General features: G+C 55.7%; 1 protein-coding gene across 1 annotated transcript in view; it reads right to left on the reverse strand.

The window, feature by feature from the left end:
- Positions 1 to 20,631, reverse strand: part of RBM19 (RNA binding motif protein 19) — a 103,291-nt gene that overhangs the window by 24,999 nt on the left and 57,661 nt on the right. Inside the window, 1 exon segment of the mRNA XM_006903652.1 lies at positions 4,444 to 4,549. Coding sequence (XP_006903714.1) covers positions 4,444 to 4,549 — 106 coding nt within the window.

A 20,631-nucleotide genomic window follows, 5' to 3' on the forward strand; every position in this document is an offset into this window, starting at 1 on the left:
GGGGGGGGGGGCTACTTCCTGGGATTTGTCCAGCCTGGGGGATGTAGGCTTGACGTCTGGAGAGTCCCTAACGTGTGAGGTTAAACACAGGACCCGTGGATGCAGGCCAGAGGGCGCGAGGCCCTGGCTTGGACAGTTCAGGATGGAAGATGAGACTGGAGCAAGGAGGGCCTGCTTGGGGGACCCAACTGGTCCTGATTCTTGCAGCCCGGCCAGCTGGTGAGAGGACAGGCTGGCACTGGTGAAGAGAACTGTCTTGAGAGTCGCAATACCTGGTTTAAGCTCCAGTGCTGCCCCCCCACTGAATCCCCAAACCACACGTCTCTCGCGTTCCAGTCTCCACAGACTACGGATCCTTTTCACCCCCTCGCGGCTTCCTCCCTGCACCTGCCCACTGGCTCTCCTCCTCGCCTCTCTCCTCCTTTCCAGGACCTGAGGGCTTCGTGCCCCACCGGAGCCCTCCACCGTCACGGCGATCTGAACTCGCAGTGGCTCCCCGGTCCCCGCTGCCTGCTGCTGAGCAGAGCTGAGGTCATGGGCTTTCTGGACTGTGGTCTTTGCAGGAGCAGATCCCCCGGCGAGCTTCAAGTCCCAACCTCTAGCTGATCAGTTGTGTTATGTGCCCGCGAGCAACCCTATAAACAAAAGATCGAGGCCCGACCCTCCCTGAGCCCTCATGATCTCTGCCAGGCTTGAGCCCACTGCAGTCACTGCGTGAAGCCATCCTGTGGAGGGCGCGCCTCGCTTGGGTAAGCTGTTTTTGTTTTGTACCATCAAGTCAAACCAACTCTTAGCTGATCTTCCAGCAGGTCTTCAGAGGCCGCAAATCGCGGGAGAGGAGACGGCTCATCTTTCTCCCATAGAGCAGCTGGTGAATTCGAACCATATACCTTTGGGTTGGCAAAAAAACTTACTACTGACCCCTAGGCCACCAGAGATCCCTCTTGGTTAAGGATCGGAGTGCGCACCTTTGTGTGACAGGGTCCTTCTCTACCCCCTGGTCGCAATTCTGCTGACCCCCCACGCTAAAATCCAGCTACTGAGCGTCTCTATCGAGGGTGGCACATGACAAAGGGTGACGCAAGACATCCTTGGTGAGGAATTCACACGGGTCGAGGGTAAATCAAAACCTGATTCAGGGGCTGAAATCTCCCCAGATTGGGTGTGGGGACCCCACAAGAAGGTCTTTCTCCCCACAGTACTTCACAGACAGGAGAAAGGCTCGGAGGGGCTTGCTTGGAAACTGGGGGTGCAGAGGTGCCCTGCCCAGCCCCAGGCTTCTCCCTCTTGCTCCTCCCGAGATGAGAAAGGATCCCTGAGGTTTTACTCTCAATATCCCTGCAGTGTAGCTGTCCCTCTTCAGCCGCGGGCCCACCCACCCTCGAGCTAACTAGATTATTTACAATATTCAGAATTCTATTCACCGACACGCAGCGAGCGCGGTCTGTGGGTCAGAGCAGAGTGTGGCGTGTTCCACTCAGAAGACAATACGCTTCTTCAGACCGGGAGAAGGAGAGGGAGGAAGCAATGGCGGCTTCGCGGAGGTGAAAAGCGCAAGGGGATCTTTGCAGGAGAGACGAGCGTGTGGGGCGGCACTGACAGCGCTCGGCGGCTGGCACCCAGGGCCCGCGCCCTGTGCCAGGGTGGGAGCGAGGCTGCCACGGCCACGACCCGAGCCAGAAATAGCTCCTGAGCCTGGCCTGGCGGAGGCGAGGGGCTGTGGGCGCGTCCTCGGCTGCCCTTTCTCCTCCAGAGCCGGAGTGGGAGGCAGGGGAGGGTGGAGGCAGGAGGGACGCGGCTATCAGTCACAGCTCCGGGCTGGACACTGGCCGTTTGGGCTCTGCCTGGTCCACCTGAGAAGCCACCTTCTGCTCTGGGCCCAAGATAACTTCATGTGGCCTGACAACAGCTGGACTGGGAGCCACGCTGGGCAGACACCTGGTCCCCTGGACATCAACCCCACGTCTCCAAAGAGGCCCTGGTGCCTCGGCTCGCTGTTCCTTCCCCACCATGCTCTCATTTTTAAGCCACCACTGTTGTCATCACCCTCCCCCTCAGAGCTGACAGACAAGGCTCATGGGAGAGAACCAGCCCTGGTCCTAAGAATATCACCTTGTCCAGACTTCCCCGCCGGATGAGGAAGATCCTGTAAGCACTGGGGAAGCTGGGGCACACCGAAGGGCAGCACCTGCTGGTGTCCTGGGCTTCAAACCCGGGCAGTCCTGGGTCAGGGCTGCGCCCTATCGGCTCGGCTCTAGCCGCTCTTAAACCCACTGCTGCTCAGCGAGTTAGGATCCCTCCCTGGGGTTTCCGAGGCTGTAAATCTTTACAAGAACGACTGCTTGTCTTTCTCCCAGAAAGCAGCTGGTGAATTTGAACTGCTGGCCTTCTCGTTCTGTTACGCACCACACTACCAGGGTAGCAGAAGACAGGCCTGAAGGGCAGGAGTCAGGTCCCCTCACAGAAATCCCAGATGCAAAAGGTGACAATGGTTCTACTCCCTCCCCACCGCCCATCCCCATGAGATGCGGGGCTTGAGGGAGTCTGCAGGAGAACCTTGAACCCCACCTCTGTGGGAAGTGCGCCTGGAGGCAGCCCGAGCATGGACCTGTGCCAGTAAGCGGGGACAGTGAGCCTGTCAGGAGTGGCGCTGTGCTGACAGGCACCACCTAAGGGAACCCTGGACTATGGGCACCTGACAAAAGGAGCAAGGTACAGAACACAGTGGTGGATGGACACTGAGCCCCCTTAGAAGGGCTGAGCCCCCAGACTGCAGCTCTGCACTGCTTCCCTCTGAGCCCCCACAAGACAGGACATAGGGCTCTTACTGATGGCTGTAAGGACGGTGGGGCACGGGGTGGGGGGGCCTCTACATCAGGCACAGGGGCTATGGGATGTGGGCCACCACACTAAGTGCAGGGGCTGTGGGATATGGGTTCCCAACCTGGGCACTGGAGCCATGGGACGTGGACCATCCCACCCTGGGCACTGGGGCTGTGGGACGTGGACCATCCCACCCTGGGCACTGGGGCCGTGGACCATCATGCCGAGTGCAGGCAGGGGATGTACGAGCTCTGGTAGTCCGGTGGTAAGGAGCTGTGCTGCCACCCCAAAGACATGCAGTTCAAATCTACTAGCTGCTCTGGGAGAGAAGCATGGGCAGCCTCCTTCCGTGTGGTTAACTGCCTCTGAAAACCCAGTGGAGGGTCGGCTATGCATCAGTTCTTAGTCAACGGGTGCTCTATGGGTGCAGGTGTCCCACAGTGAGTGCAGCAGCATCGGACGCAGCCCCCACACTGATTGCTGGGGCTCTGGGATGTAGCCCCCACGATGATTGTGATGGTTCTGGGATGCAGCCCCCACGATGATTGGGGTTGTTCTGGGATGCAGCCCCCATGCTGTGTGGGAGCCTGGCTGAGGCGGGTGCGGCCCCTGCTGGAGGAGGCAAGAGGCGCAGGACTAGCAGCTCCGAGGGAAAGGAGCAGGTGTGCGGACAGACGTGGCCACGTGTCAGCAACACAGGCACTTGAGCTCAAGATGCTGACGAGTGCACGGAGGAGGACAAAGGTGGTGGCGGCAACCCCCGCTGCCTGCACACGTTCCTGGGGCCCCACAAAGGCCACAGTTGCGGCCTGCATGGCCAGCCTGGGCTCCGAGCAGCTGACCCACCCTGCAGCCTGTGATGCCACAGGCCAAGACACGAGCCCCAGAAACACAGCTTCTCCCCGAGAGACCTGGAGGTGGAGCCCACAGCCTCACTTCACCCAAGGATGAAATGCTGAAGTAATGTGGGGGTCCCAGCTCATCAAAGGGTGCCCACTATGGCAGCCCTTGGCCAGTGGTGCCCAGAACTCCGATCTGAAACTAAGCCTACATAGCTGGCACTCCCTGATCTGCAGGGCGAGGTAATCCCGCGACCCACCCAGTCATCCCAACCGCAACACAGAGACGCTGCCTTGTGTCAAGACTGAAAGACGGGTAGCCTCACGAAGGTGCCATGAGTAACCGTTGGTTTCCTCCCACACGTGCACTTGTCCGTGGGGCCCTGTCTGACTGTCCCCATAGGCTGCTGTGAGCAGGAGGCTCCGGCCAGGGCAGTGTCCCCTTGTACCTTCCCCTTCAGCCCTCACTTGCAGCAATTCTTCTCTGCTGCCCTCTGGGGGTCCTGGCCCTCCTCTCTGACGTGCCCCCCCCCCCCAGAGCGACTGGGTTCTGCAAACATGGAACAAGGGAGGAGGTGCAGAAAGACAGCCCCTTTCTCTAAATAAATAGCACGGCCTGGCCCTTCCCTCCCCGGGACGCAGGCTGGGGCGAAGGCAGGCAGTGGGTGCCTGGCCGTGATGAGGCCTTTGTCCTGAAACCTGCACGTCCTCCCAAAGGGCCAGGGGAGCCCTGGGGGAGTAGGGCCCCTGCAGGAGGCAGGTGGCCAGGCCACAGTCTTACCTTGGCATCCTGCTTGGTGAGGAAGTCAACAAAGCCGAACCCTCTGTGTGTGCCCGTCCCGGTCATCTTCTTCGGCAGGCGCACGGTCTTTAGCTCACCGAACGTGCTAGAACAGCAGAGGACACGGAGGTTAGGGATCGAGGCCTGCTAGGGCCAACTCTTCAGGCTAAAGAAGAGATGTGTGGGCACATTCTCCCCCACAGAGCAGGCACACATGTGCACCCCCCATACCCAGGTTCTAAAAGAGGCATGTGGACATATCTCCCTCCACATAACGGGGCACACACATGCCTGTCTACACGCTCACACATACATGTGAATATGTCCACAGGTGCACATACACCCACACCATGCCCAGAAACACACACACACACACACACACACACACACACACACACACACACCCGTGCCAACTCTTCAGTGGCACATGCTCAGGGCACAAACAGCAGCCCTGCATCTAGGTCCCCACCAGGTAAGGAGTGAAGGCGGTGGGGGGGGTGGGGGGAGGAACGACGATGACGACTGAGATGCCAGCTGCAGCTTCTGTCCCTGTCCTACAAGCCTCAGGCTGGCTTTCCTGGGGACTTGGACACCTGTCCCCTCTGTCCCCGTGGTGGTAAACATTCCTGAGGGGGACTCAGCCTTGACAAGAGGCATTCGGCCCAGTACAAGGGGACCACACGAGCGTCAGCTTGTGCCAGGGGGTCTGGACGGGTCTCAGCCCCGTCCTGACCTCCCAACGCACCTTCACCTCTAAGGGGCTCAGGGTGAAGAAGCCCCTTCTCGGGACCCGGGAAAACAGGTTGTGTGTGGCTGTCAGCGCCAGTGTGTGCTGTTTCCTGCAAACCTGCCTCCTCTCCTCCCCTCCCAGGCCTCTCCCCATGTCGGCTAAGCCTGGGAGCAGAGAGGCTTGGCTCTTCCTGACAAGGATCAAGCAAGTAAACACGGCCTAGGACCACCCCCAGGCCCCTCCTCTCCTCTCCTCCAGACGAAATCGCCAGGAAATTCCAGGACAAAAGACTGGGGTTTGCTCTGGGTCCCTCCTGCTTTCCGGTCTCCCTCCCCCAACTCCTTCCACATGTCCATTTATCAACCATATACGCACAAATTGCTGCCGATAAATATTTAATGCGCCCGGCATCTGAAGAGAGGTGTTATTTTATTTGAAAATCTACACGCGCTCGCAGTGCCCAGGCGCCAAGCACGCACATGCCGGGGGCCCCGGGATGCTGCGGGGCCAGAGATCGACCGGGTAAAAACACACTTAAGGCCGTCGACGCTGGTGAAATGATATAAGCTAAATCCGAGGCGTTACCCCGCAGCCCTGCCAGCATGACGCGGCATCTGCCAGCCCAATTTCTGCAGGCAGGCCCGTGTGTAAACGCAGCGCTGATGAAGCCTCAAAATGAATCCGCACGTCCCCCCTCGGCGCGAGCCCCAGCAGCTCGGCTCCCCCCTCCCGGAGCTCAAGACCAGCTCTACGCTGCTGCAAGCAGACACTGGCCGGCCAGGCCCCAGGCCAGATGCCCTGGGAGGGAGAGGGAGCTGGGGACCAGGGCCGCGGGGAGCCCCGTCAGCCTTCCCAGTCCCGCGGAGAACAGCGGGCTCTGGGGCTGGGCAGGTGGACCACCGAGGTGAGAATGGAGCTGGGCTGGGCCCAGCCTGCAAACCTAGCTCCAACCTGCCATCTAAAGGCCGGCCGGGCCCACGGCAGCCACGTTTCCTCTCCAGGACCGGGGGCAGGGATGGGGACTCAGGTCTCGCAGGCGTGTTCATATCAATGCACCCTGACCAGGGAGTTTTCCTGACAGCCTCTGGGCCCACAGGCATGGTGCGTCATTGCTGGGGACTTGAGCTGGTGGGCTGGGGGGCTTGTTGGGGAAGCAGGAGAACACTGGGGTTCTTGGGCTGCTCACTGAAAGGTTGGTGGTTTGAGTCCACCCGAAGAAAGGCCTGGTGCTCTTTTCCTTAAAAAGCAGCCCAAGGAGCCCGTGGAACATGGTTCTTCACTGGTACATGTGGGGCTGCCCTGAGTGAGGTGGGGCGGACACCATGACAGTGGGGGGTTTTACGCTTGGCTTTTTTAATGAGAAAGTCTCAGGGAACAAGTGGGTCTTGAGCACCCCTATGCGCTGACATGTTTGGGTGGGCTGGTCTGCTTGCCAGCGCCACCCTTCCCCCATCACTCGCTTAACGTCTCTTGCTCCGAGCACCAATCCTGCCCTCCCCTTGGCTGGGCGGACAGCCCTTCCGCATCATCCTGCCTTAGGCTTGGTGACAGGAGAAACCACCTACAGCAAGACAGATCAGGTGCTTGGCTGACAGGGATAGCCGAAAACATTTTTGAGACAAACCTACAAACAAACAGGTGCTCTGGAAGGGGGAGACACCATCGACAAAAGATTCCCAGCCCTGGAGGGCTGTGAAGAAATGCCAGTGGACCAGCGCACAGAGAGAACAAACACAGACAGCAGTAACACGAGTTACCTCTACACCCATTTCACAGCTGAATAAACTGTGGCTCTGGGCAATGGCTCTAGAGAGGCGGGTGACAGGGCTCAAACTGGAATTCAGACATGTTAGATATTAGGCCCGTACTTTCTTGTTTCTGCCACACAGAGATTTTCTCTCCTAGCAATCATCTGGACGACACTGGTCTTTTCCTGAGCGGAGACAGCTCTTTTCTCTCTCAAGTCTGGCCAGATCGCCGGGTGACTTTGTCTGGCCGCCAGCGGGATGAGAAGGAATGCCCGAGTGGACCCTCAGAAGACAAGGACATTCCCAGGACCAGAGCTAGGAACAGGAATAGGGTGGGCAGGCAGAGTCCAGTTCCTTCCATCCCTGCATGTTCGAGCCCCCTGCTTCCACTCATGGGGGGCTGCACCTCTCCTTTCCCTTGGTCTCAACTGCCCCCGTCCACGGTTTTCTTTAGTCCCGTCTTATTTATTTCTGGTGAGTCAGCCTGCCTCTCTCTCTCTCTCTGTATGTGAGAGAGAGGGGGGAAAGGCGGGGTGGGGGAGACTGCTGAGGCTAATGTCTCTAGCCCACTGCAAGCTGAAGATGCTCCGTGCATGGTAAGTAGCTAAGAGTCCGGAGAAAGGCGAGGAAGATAATTAAAAGGTGGAGAAAAGGGCTGATGAGTAGAGGCGGGGGGAGCTGTGCCTGCGTGGCCTGGGGAGGGGGCATTGGAGAGCTGAGTGGGGGAGCCATGGCAGAAGGTGGGTGGCATCTGGAGGGGTTGGGAGCCTGGGGATCCTGTCCCAGGCAGCTGGGGGTGGGGGGTGTCTTAGGGTGTATGTCACAGCCCCTGCCAAGGTTCTTAGACAGACCTCTGCACAGGGAACAGGAGGCTCTGTCTGCGGACGGCTGCAGCTTCAAATGTCCCATTAGTTTGCAGAGGGCCTGGCGGGCTGTGCGGATGAGCATCTGACTCATTCTCGGTCCCTTCCCAACAACTCAGAGCCCAGAGGATTAGGGCTGGATCAAAGGCAGAACTTCCTGAAGTTTGTAAAGGAAATGAATGGCTGCGTATTACAGCCACCAATCAGTAAGTGTCTCCAAGGTGCTGCTGCCACTGGGCTGATCCCAACGCATGGTGACCTCGCAATTTCAAGCAGTGATCTTCCAGAAGGAGATCTCCAGGCCCGTTTCCTGAAGTACCTCTGGGTTGGTTTGAACCATGGACCTTTCTTTTACTAGTTAAATGCTTAGCCATTTATGGGGACTTTAGAACATGCTATTGGGTGGCTTATAAATTCTGACTGCTGGGGAACCCACGGGACAGGCGGCACAACTTTCCCACAGGGTTTCCAAGGATATCATTTTATGGGGAGCAGGTTCTTTGTCTTAAAGAGCTAGGGGTGGATTCAAACAAACAACCTTTCAGTTATTGGCTGAGGCTAGGAATCATGGCACCACCAGGGCTCCTTCCACAATGTTCTAAAGAAAACCCTCAAATTCACTGTCTTTGGGTCGGGTCCAGGTTATGTCAACCCAGCGCTGGGTTTCTCAGCTTGTAAATGATAATGAATGGGAGGGGATGCCCCATCTTCCTTCTGTGGATTCGAACCCTGGGAGACTTGCAGTCTGTGGGAAAACAGTGCAACTCCTGAGGGACTGTGTGCGACAGGCCTCTGAAATCTATTTTGAGCGGAAACAACGATGTCGGGGCCATAACTGTCACCGCCTCTGTTTTACAGAAGAAAAAACCGGGGGGGGGGGCATCAGTGGCAGAATGACCTGTCCATCCCCCCCTCGCGCACCGCCCCCGGCCTCCAATGCTGGGCGAGCTCTGTCTTCTGCACTGCCTCCTGTCCCCCAATGCCTTCGGTGGCTTTATAACCAAGTAGCGTAATATGTGGCCGATACTAATGATCTTGGGGAGATAGTGAAAGAGAATTAAAAAGGAGGGAGAAAAAAAGGGTTGGGGGGAAAAAAATCGATGCAGTACCTTTAGCTCCTTGGAGATAAGCGATATATAAATACCAGCCATTATTAAGGTCCTTATCTGGCCGCAAAGGCCCCAAAGCGAAGTCTGAGCGGCTTTGGGAGGAAGTTGTGTGTGTGTCCTGGTGCCCAGAAGTGACCGCTGCTGGGTGCACAGGGCAGGGCCGCCAGGGACCCGGCACGGGACACCCATATGGCCCCCTCCTGCACCCACCCAGACTCTGGAGCTCGGGGGACGGAGCCTCCCGCTCCCCACTGTGTAGATAATAGAAAGCACAAAATAGCAATTACTGTATCCGAAGCTGTGAATAAAGAGGACATACCGGGCTTTTAAAGCGGCCTGCCTCCCCTCCCCCACCACACTCACACTTTAGTAACAAACTCACACCTCACTTTTCCAATTATTTCATTCACCTCGGGTTCACCAATTACTCCCCCCAACACGGAGCCCCACTCCCTGCGCCACGCTGCCGGGCGCGTGATTGGTGGTGGCGCGGTGCCTCCTGACGGAATGGAGTTTGTTGTCGCATTTCTAATTTCTTTTAAGGTGTTGTGAGCCTGGGGGGGGTACATGGTGGGGAGAGGGGGCGTCGAGGTGTTGCTGGCGGCAAGCCAATTAGGCCTGGCCTTCGTAAACAAGTCGGGGGTATGCAAATGGTGTTTGCACACAGGCTCTGCACCAAGGCAGGCTATCTGGGTGGGGGGAGGCTTGGGAGGAGGAAGGTGGGGAGCCTCCCACTGAGGACCTGACATGCATGGGGCTGTGTCACCTGGCTGGTCTGGCAGTGTCCCTGGCCAGCCACTGCTTGGGGTTTGGGGCCCTGCAACCGCAGGCAAGGATCACAAAGGTTCATCTCACCCACTGGGGGCCTGCTGCCAGGGGAGGCCACTCCTTGGAGAGGGACACAAAGCTGGGAAAGGGGGAGGGTCGGTGAATGGGAGGGCGAGCCTCGATGAACACCGTGACTGCCCACTGGGCTGGAGACTCTCGATGGGAGGGGTTGACACCGTGACTGCCCACTGGGCTGGAGCACTTCAGAAGGGATGAGGACACAGGCTTCACCATGATAAGCTCAGATCGTGAGTCACACTCAACTCAACGGCCCCTAAACCCAACAGCAACTGTGAAAGAAGGCTTCTGTGATGCAGCCAGCGAAGAAGAGGAATGACAAGGGCAGCAAGGGAGAGAACATCCCCGAGAGGCCGAACTCGATGACACTGTGGCTGCTCTGGGCTTTGGGACTCGGGACAGGCGGGGGGTCGGGGGGTGGGGGAGCCAGGGGCCCTGTCGCTGGACGCACGTCTGATCACTGTCCTCTTTGGAGCTGCAGGAGGACCAGGACCGAGAGCAGAAGAGCTGAGTCACGTGGGGTCAGGCCTGGGGAGGCTTCTCCCCACCTGCACTCAAGGCTCCAGAGAGAAGAGAGGGAAGAAAGAAAACGGCACGAACGGCCACCGCCCAGGGCCCAGTGCTGCCAAGGCCGTGGGGTCCCGACAAGACGAGCAGGCGGCGCCTTCTTCCACAGATAAGAAAAGATAGGCTGGCACGAGAAAGCCTTTCAAATACACCCTCCCCATGGCCGTCACTCATGATGTAATGCACATGCGATGCTCACACAACATCACGGCCACCCTTGGTACTCAGTCGGAACTCACGACACTGTGGGTGTTAACACACTCAATTGCTAATGGGAAGGCTGGAAATTTTGAGTCCATCTACACAGGCCGAGGAAGAAAGGCCTGGCAACCAACTTTGGAGAAACTGGACCCTGAACACCCAACAGAACATGGCCCTACTCCCAGATGTGCCAGGGCCGAGCTGACGGTGAATGGCTAGGTTTTATTTGGTGTCCATGTGCCCAGAGCCTGCCAAGTGCAGATGATGACACTGAGACTCCAAGAACGTCAGCAATTTCACAGTCCTCACCCCCTAAGTGCTAAGAAGGTGAATTTCTGTTGGTGGAAGCCTCCTGCCCGAGGTGCTTCTGTCACAGCCACACCAGGACATCACTCACTCATGAGGTGCTTCTGTCACAGCCACACCAGGACATCACTCACTCACGAGGTGCTTCTGTCACGGCCACACCAGGACATCACTCACTCACGGCCGCCGAGCTGGAATCAAATCCAGGCTCCTCCCAAAACTCCGGGACTGAACCCTTCAATTGTAGTAAAGAAATCACAAAGAAGAGACTTGGCTGTCAGGTACCTGTGTGGTACAAATGGTTTGTGCTTTGCTACTAAATGAAGGGTTCGGAGTTTGAGTCTACCTGGTGGCAGTGTGAGGAAAGGCCTGGTGAACTGCTTCTCTCAGACTCGTAACCGCTGTTGGTATTGCCGAGTTAATTCGGACTCAGCGATCCCGGGTGAGAGAGCTGAAGGCAGGGTTTCCCAGGGTATAATCTCTACAGGAACAGACCACCTGAGATGATGGATAGGCATTAAAACCCCATGGCAAGCATGGGGCCACCTCCAAAGGACTGGATGAAAACAGGTGAATGGTCTAACTAGACCATTTACCAAAGGGCTAGTGTCTGGGAGAAGAGCCTGACAATGCAATGGGTTAAACGCTGGGCTGCGAATCAAGAAGCCAGCAGTTCAAGTCCCAAGGTGCCCCGAGGGACAGAGATGAGGCAGTGAACCTGCTCCTGTGTAGAAATACACGCTTAGAGCCATTCCACCATGTCCCATAGGGCCACTGTCAGTGGGAACCAGCTTGATGGCATTGGCTTGGTTTGGGAGCTCCTGCCCTGCTTGGTGGGAGAGAGACCTCCAGGTCCCCTCCACTGACATGAGCAGGGAATCTGGGCGAGCAGACGCCCCCGCACCCCCCCGGAAAGCTCAGCTCCGGAGTGTGCACTCGTCTGTGTGATGGCCTTTGAAGCCGCTGAAGTTGGGGCTGCACGTTTAGGGTGGAGAGCCTCTGTCACTTCTCTCTCTCTTTTCAAAGAGGTCCTTTTAGGCTGAACTGTTCCAATTACCCAGCGCTCGTGGCGGTGAGAGGCAGCATGGGAGGTTACCTGAGCACCATCAGTGTAATGCTCCCTCCTCCGTTTGGACTCGGGGAGGGTGGAAGATGTCCTGGCCCCCACAGAACGTGAAAGCAGCACCAAGGACAGCACCTTACTATCCTCTGGGCGCTTCCTAGATGAGGGGTCTCAGGAAGGGGAGGGTAAGTGTGTCTCTGAATCAAGACCTGTGTTCTAGACATTTCTATGACTCACCCAAGAGGCTCTGGTGGAGGGGGCTAGGCACTGGACGAATGAGAGAGCAAGAGAGAGCAAGTGAGAGAGCAGAGAAAGGGACAGAGCATGTGACAGCACTCTGGCAGTGCCAGGTCAAGGCTGAGATGGGCTCTGGTCCCCAAGCCCAGATTCACGAAGAAAGTGGTCAAGAGGGCCACCGGGGTCTCCAAGGGGCAACAGTCACTGACTCAGTTCTCCAGGATCGTACGTTCTGGACCAGCTCCTCAGCGGTGTGGCCGGCACGCTGGGCTGTTACCAGCCCACTCTCCACGCATGTGAGGTCCACTAACAGCTGAGAAGCAGTGCGCGCCATGGGGAAAGGTTCCCCAGCTGACCACCTGTCCTTCAGAGAGCTGTCACGCCACACAGTGCTGGGCGATGTGCCCCCAGGGATGAAGCCCCCCTGCAGTGGACATGAGCTCATCAGTGACTGTCAAGATGGCACAGGACCAGGCTGCTCTCTTACACAGAGTCACAGCCCACTGGATGGCCACTGACAAGAGACAGCAGGAACAGAGGGCGGGGGCCAGCAGGCTGTGACAACACAGAGGAAAGACCCCGCTGCTGTCGCGCGAGCCCACGTCACAGGGACCCGCAGGACGGAGCCGAACACCCTCACAGATCTCCAAGGCCGTGAACCTTTATGAAGCAGGCGGCTTCATCTTTCTCGCATGGAGTGGCTGGTGGATTCAAACCACCGACTTTGTGGTTAGTAGTCAGACGTTTAACCCGTTGTGCCACCAGGAGAGTAAGGAAGCTACTGCTTCCCTCTCACAGCAGCAGAGCTTTAGTTTAGTTTAAATTCTTTCCAGTGTTTCTCAAACGAGTCCTGTGAGATATTAATAGGCATCCTGTGAAAAACCTCTCCCTCATGGGAGGAAGTGTGGGATACGTGTGGTGAAGCCAATTTCGCCAAGGCTTTTGGCTGCAGACCTTGTCAGTGACTTTACTTTATTCGTCACACAGCAGATCTGGCTGTAAGGGTGGGTGAGAAGCTGCAGCCTTTCTCATACTGTTTGGGCCCCTGGACCTTCCCTCCTGCGTTCCTAAGAAAACCCATTATTCCAAGAAACACAGTTAAGAAATCAATTTGCAAGATGAGAAAGAAGGCTGTCCGTTTTGAAGATACACTTGGAAGCAAAACGTCTTAGCCTTGATCAGCGGTACCTCTGAGTCACCAGGGACTGGACAAAGTGGGGACCTGCTGCAGAGGGTCCCGCCATGAGGATGAGTGACCCTGGGAGGGCAGGCATATAGAGTCAGACCTGGGTTCAGATCCCTGTCCTCTGCCTGGCTTTACCATTTTGAGGCTCAGTCTTGTCACCTGTAAAATGGGAACGACCAGACTGCCTTCAAAAGCAGTGGAACTGATGGTGCCTGAAAGCTGTCAGGAACTGATGACAGGTGGAAGCTGCTGTGAGCACCATCACTGTCTACAAAGTCTCTCAGATGAGGTACGCCCCACCAACTAAGCCCTGGGGTGGGGTGGAGGGTGGAGTTCAAGGGCTAAAACTGAGGACAAGCAGGCCCTGTGTCACAGATCCCACTTGGTGGTCTCTGGGAGTTCTCAGCAGAGAACGGAGGTGCAGAGGGACCTCAGCAGAGGAGGCCCGGACGATGCTCTGTGCTTCTGGGAAGACTAAGATACAAGGCAGGGTTCCATCTACCCACACGCGCCATGTAGTATTACAAGGTAATCGGAAGAAACTGTCCCCAAGGAGGTATCCCCTCGTCAGCCCCCAGCACCTCTGCACTCCCTCTGGCTGCGCAAGCCCAGTGGAATAGCGTCCTTCCCTGCTGCCTTGTGGAGGAGAGGGAGGGAGGGAGAGAGCTGAGCCGCAACCTCTGGCCTGGGGCGAGGGTCCTGGTCAGTTCCTCCCCTCTGCCGAGAGAGTTAATGAAAGCGCAGTGACTGCTCTCCCCACCGTCTCCCCCTCTGGTCTTCAGCTGCCTCAAGTACAGCTAATCCCATTACAAGAAAATAAAGTGGATAATTCAGACTAATGAAATCGTTACAAGAATGTGGCCAGCCAGAGGTGGACATTCAGAACCAATTTAACACCCTTTGGTGTCATTATGCTTCAGTACAGGAAATGTCTGAAAGGAGCAAGGGGGAAATTTTTTTTAAAAAAAATAGGCTGTCTCTTTCTTGTTAGCCCAAATCCAGTTAGGGAGTTAATCTGCCACGTTACCTTGCTTATCACCATTATCTCCATCGTGCTTGTACCCCCCAGGGTGACACCAGGAAACAGAAAAGGTGGAGAAATCCAGAAGGGGCCAGGGCGGGAAAAGCAGGGTGTAACTCAGAACCCTCTGCTCTGTCCCTCATTAAACCAGCCCCAGACCAAACCAGCTGCTGCCTCCATGGTTCTGTCACATGACTGCTCCATGTGACACAGCTGAACTGCTCCACAGGGTTTTACTGGCTGTGAACTTGACCAGAGCCCATCACCAAGCCCGTCTTCCTGGGTGGGCACTGAGTGGCTTGTATCAACAAGGTGCCACCAAATTGGTTCTATTACAATCGAACAGAAACCCTGGCCCTGCCCTCAATCAGCCTCTTAATCACACTGGTCAGCTATTCTGAGCACCTCTGACTAACATGGCCACAGCTACGTTACAGAGATGATGCGCCTTTGCTTCCAGAAAGTACAGAAGACTTGATGCACTTACTGAAGGGGAGCAAAGACAATACAGATTACGCCTCAGTATCCAGAAAACAAAGACCCTCCCCACCGGACCAAAAGGCAACGTCATGATGGATGGCGAAAACACTGAAGCTGCCAATAACTGCATTTCATTTGAATTCACAATTAACACCCATGGTGGCAGCAGTCAGGAAATTAAAAGGAATGTGGCACTGAGCAAAGCTGCATTAAATGTTCTAAAGAGCACGGCTGTCGGACTAAGGTGTGCCTGGTCCAAGCCACTGGTTATTTCCAAATGCTCTGTACACACGTAAAAGCTGGTCAACAAACAGGTGAGGCTGAAGAAGAACCGACAACTCTGAATCATGCTGGCAAAGAGCCCTGAATGTCCCAGGGACGGCAGAATTAACAAGGACACCTGTCCTGGAGGAAGGTGCGACCTGGGTGCTCTTTAGAGTCTGAGACGGTGAAACTTGGTCTCATATCTTTGAGCCTTTAGTCAGGAGGTGTCAGTCCTTGGGGGAAAAGCGTCAAGGGAAACCACTATGAGGTATCATCTCACCGCAGTAACAAGAGCAAAGATCAACAGACCGGCAAACAACAAATGCTGGTGAGGTTGTGGAGAAACTGGAACCCTTATCGACTGTTGGTGGGAGTGTAAAATGGTGCAACCACTCTGGAAGACAGTATGGTGCTTTCTCAAAAAGTTCAAAATAGAAATACCATTTGACCCAGCTATTGCACTACTGGGAATTTACCCTAAAGAAACCAGAACTGCCACCCAAACAGATGTATGCACACTCATGATTACTGCTGTGTTGTTTACAACAGCAAAGAGATGGAGGCAACCCAAGCGCCCATCAACAAATGACTAGGTAAAGAAGCTATGGTATATTCACACGATGGAATACTACGCAGCACTGAAAAACAAGGAACTCATAAAATATTATACAAAATGGGTGACCCTGGAGGACATTATGATGAGTGAAATATCTCGGTCACAAAAGGACAAATACTGCATAGTGCCACTGTTACAAAACCGGACTGACATGGGGGTTGGGGGGAAAACTAAGAAAAGCAGGGATAAATAATGAACACCGCATTTAAACAGATGAGGGCAGGAACTGTCAAAAAAGAAATACATGATTAGGTATTACTTGCACGACAACAATCCAGATTAAGAGGTGCACAGCTAAGTGGACTGGGGGGTGGGGGAGGGGGAGGGAGTTATGCCACAACAGAAGAATCTTTTTAAAGAGAAAAGCAAACTGACAGAGGGAGTAGGGAGGGAAATGTGCAAAAATGAATAAATGGAAATCAAGTTTTCTGTAAACTTTTGTTACAATATCAATAGGGGGGAAAAAAGAGAAAGGCATCACGCTGGGAAAGCAGAGGGTCACTGAAAGAGAGGACGACCTTCAATGTGGTGGACTGACACTGACCGCCACACGGGCTGGGGCACGGCGGAGACAGAGTGAGGGTTCAACCGTCGTTCACAGATCACCAGGAGGTACACTCACCTTCACAGCACCCAGCAAACCTAACATCACCTAGCAAGAGGGGTTCGTCTTCCGGCCCCACAGCAGACAGTGTTTCCCTGTCATAACCGACAGTCACGCCATGCCCTGTGAGGAAAGATTTTTTTGGGGTTTGGGCTCCATTTGTCACAATCACTCGACTATGCGGCTGTGGTGTGAAAGCAGCCACGCGGGTATCATTAGTTGCCACCCAGGCAGCCCTGGCTCCTGGAGACCGTCTGTGGTACCAGGAGAGATCACTGGGGCTCTGGAGCCCACTGTTGTGTCCACTCGCTCCCTCCGTATCACTGAGGGGCCCTCGTCTGCGCGGTCTCCCTACTGGACCAATCACAATGTCCTTTTCTAGCAGGTGGTCTTTCCTGCTTTCATGCACTAAGTAAGTGAGCCCGAGCTTCCCCATCTCGCTTCAAAGCAACACTCTGAATTCCTCCCAGCGCTGAGCTGGTCATTTCCTGGCAGACGACCATACAGTCGGTATCCTTGGCCTACACGACAATTCAGACAACACGAAAGTGAATCAACAGGTGTGGCTTTTACAAGTTTTATTATAAAAAGATGGTTGGCCCAGGGGACTTATGAGTTTGCTGTCCTCTAAGTGGCCTAGTGCTAAGAAGCTGTTCTGCAATTCCAAAGGTCCCCAGTTCGAATCCACAAACTGCTCTGCAGGAGAAAGATGGGCAGCCTCCTCCCGTGCGCTACAACTGCCCCTGAAAACCCACTGGAGGGTCAGCGATGGGTTGGCTCTGACTCAACAGCAGATTAAATTTAAAAAGCCAGCACTGATTACTTCACTAACTGGAAAAATCTTGTGGCCCTGGAGGAAAGTGGGAAAATCAACTGCTGCGACACCCCTCATCCTTCAGGGAGAGAAGGGAGAAATGAGGTACAACATGTGGGCAATAAGCCGGGTCCTTATGCATCGACGCCTAGTGGGGGGCACTGGGCCCCTACACAGGTCACTATCCGCCTGAAGACTCACCAGGCACAGAGGCGAACAAACAGTCCCATACAAACAAGAGCAACAAAAAACAATGACAAAACCGCCAGCTGCTATGGAGTCAGTGCTAAGAGAGGACGGCTGCACATGTGATGCTGCTGACCTGCCAATCACAGGTGTGCGGTGGCCTGTCTCGGGGAAGCTGACTGATAGGTTTCTCTTCCAAGGTGCCCCTGGGCGGACTCGAACCCCTGGCCTGTCAGTTTACAGCAAGCACATCAACCATCTGCAGCACCCAGAGTCCTATGAAACCCAGTCACTGCCTCACTCATCAAAGGCAAAGGGCCTTCTCACCTGACTGGCACTGGCTGTCACCTGGCTTCATTTGATGTCCTTGTCAGAGTCACAGGCACCTGTGTGCTTACTCAGCTTACAGCCATCTCCCCTCCTGGACGACGCCAAGTGGTCAGCACCAACACGGCTGGTAGTGCAAGTAGCCCCAGTGCACACATGTGCCCTTATGAGCGTGCCCACATGCGCCACGCGCGCACACGCACGCACACACACACACACACACACACACACAGAGCAGGAATGCAAGGAAACAAGCATTTGTGATTGCTGATGAAGGAGTGCTGGTGGCACAGTGGTCAAGCGCTGAGCTGCTAATGGAAAGGTCGGAGCTGATCTGCAGAAGCAGCCACGGGAGTCTGCGCCCACAGAGATCACACTCGGACGTGCTGTAACAGGGTCGCTGGGAGTCACAATCGACTTGATAACAGTCTAGTCTGAGGCCACAGGGCTGCGCGGAGGCAGGTCAGCCAACGGTGACGTTCACGGGCTTTCTTCTTCCCTCTATGTGCAAAGTCACCGATCTTGCCCTTGAACTCACTCTTCAGCTCACTGTGAAGTCCCTTTATGCAGAGGGGGACAGACCCTGAGGGGGTGACGGCAGGTGAGGGAGGAGGGTACTTCGGGAAAGCTCAGCTTCCTGGGGGCCACTCTAGATGCCACTGGCATTGGAAGGCCCACAGGGACAGGCTCACCCCTCAGCAACAGTGGGCAGTATCACTCTGTCGACAGGTGGGGTTCAGGTTTGGGACCGAACCAATCGACTCTAGCTGGGAAGAGATGCTTTGTGGTCCAAAGGTGTTCAGATGGGGCATGTTTCCACCTCGGAGTGACCACAGTGCCTGTGCTCTCCCCAAAGCCAGGCCTCCTGTCGGCAGGGGACGACAGCCAGCCACTGGTGCAGGACAGGAGGCCAGCCTGAGCTGGGTGTGACGGATGGCTCCGAGGCCCGCCCGGGGCACGCGGGGAGACAGGGACCAGGCTGTGATTCATGTCCCGGAGCCAGCCAGCTCGGAGCAGGAGGAGACAGGCCCACCCCAGCCGGGACAAATGTTATTTTTAAAAGTCTGGGAAAGAAAACAACAATAAAACAACTGAAGCCCAAGATGCCTGCCTGGCTGCTTTACAGATGCTGGGACAGGCTGGAATGGATTCGTGATGGGGGGACAATAGTCTGGGGCCAACACTCCAATGTGGAGCCTGAATCACTCATGAGAGGGGAGAGGAAGGTGAGGGCTGGACGGTCCTCAGAAGTGAGCCAGAGGGTCGAACCCAGGTCCTCCAGGTCTGGGGGCAGAGACTAAGAAAAGCAGGTTCCAGAAGGGCTGGTTTCTGGGGACTCATGAGAAAATGAAAAGAAGAAGCCCTTCAGCTGGATGACAGACAGAGAACGCACCAGCAGGTTCAGATACAGCAGGGATGGCAGAGGCTGGAGCAGGACCGGGCCGAGGTCTGCTTACCGGGACGCTGTGGGTCAGAACGTGCCCAGCAGCATCTGGGGACATGGGAAGTGTTCACCTGGGGCTTTCACACAAGACAGCTCGGTCAGGTCTGTCCTCTCACATCCTCAAGTGTGATCTGGGTGGGTGCATCTGAGGGGGGTGCTCCCTCCTTGACCACTGTTGTGCACCGTCAAGCCGGGACTGACTCATAGCTGACCCTCCAGTGGGTTTTCAGAGGCAGTGAACTGCACAGGAGGAGACGGCCCGTCCTTCTCCTGTGATGCAGCTGGTGGGAGTTGGAAGCCACAAGACACCTAATTAGGGCCAGAAGGGTTTTGGGGTGAGGTCAGGAGCCCAGGATGGGTCTAGTGCAGCACTGGGCACTGTGAGTCCTCAGCAAACAATGAAAGATACAAACAAATGAACAGCGGAGGTGATGGCTGCAGAGGACAGGAAGGCAGGGGAAGAACCACACTCCCCAGGAGGTGTGTGTTCACAAGAAGCCCTGGCAGCACAGTGACTGAGTGCTTAGCTATAAACTCAGAGGTCAGTGGTTCGAACCTAGCCACGGGTCCAGGAAACAAGATGAGGCAATCTGCGAAGACTGACAGGCCCGGAAACCCTACGGGGAACTTCTCTCTTGCACAGCCGCTGTGTGCTGGCAACGGGTCTGGTTTCTGAACTAAATGAGGTTCTTGAAGTCATGGTCCCTCACCGTTTGGGTCACAAATGTTACACAGGACAGATCTGTACTGAAAGCACTGGGTTGCTTATATGACAACTGGGAGGCCTGTGGCGTCACCTGCCATGCTGACACCTCCATGGTGATTATCTGAGGCTCCTAGGAATCCCCCCCACCCATGTCTGCGAAGATCCACTGTCGCCCCCACGGTGGAGGTTGAGCAGTGAGACTTGGGCACAAAGCACCTTCCAACAGTCTTCTTTCAAGCACCTCGCTGGAGCTGGGCCATCTTTCAAGAGGCATCAGCTCCTCTGATGAACAGGACGGAGAACAGCGCCAATGGGTGGGAGTTCCAGATTTAGAGCTGTCCTGATTAGTTCCTCATCATTCAAACCTCAGGTCAAAAGTCACCTCCTCAGGGAGGCCTTCCCTGACCACTCCGTCTACACTCCCTGGGAGCCACACCAGTTAACTTTATACTCATGTTGCATAACATGACCACTTTCAGGCACGGCTATTGTTTGATGCTGTTGGCTCGGATTTCTACTTACTGTAACCCCCGCGGGGCAGAGCACTGCCCCACTGGGATTTCTTGGCTGTATCTTCATGGGAGCAGGTTGCCAGGTCTTTCTCACGTGAGCCACTGAGCGGATCTGAACTTCCAATCTTTTGATTAGCAGCCAAACAATACATAAGCGTTGTGCCACCAGGGCTCTTTCCACTGCCACTACTTGTTGTCCGTGTCCTCCACCCGTAAAGAGAGATGGACTGATCCGATAGCCACAACAGGGATTCAGACATACCCTGAGGTGGCATCAACTCAAGGGCAACTAAGAGTAACAGGAATGCCGGTGTCACGTGGCCAGGGACCTCACTGTTCCTCGCCACCTCCACAGCCC

This window comes from Elephantulus edwardii, unplaced genomic scaffold, assembly GCF_000299155.1.
Source record: "Elephantulus edwardii isolate Elephantulus edwardi_28Jun2011 unplaced genomic scaffold, EleEdw1.0 scaffold00304, whole genome shotgun sequence".
Taxonomy (NCBI): Eukaryota; Metazoa; Chordata; class Mammalia; order Macroscelidea; family Macroscelididae; genus Elephantulus; species Elephantulus edwardii.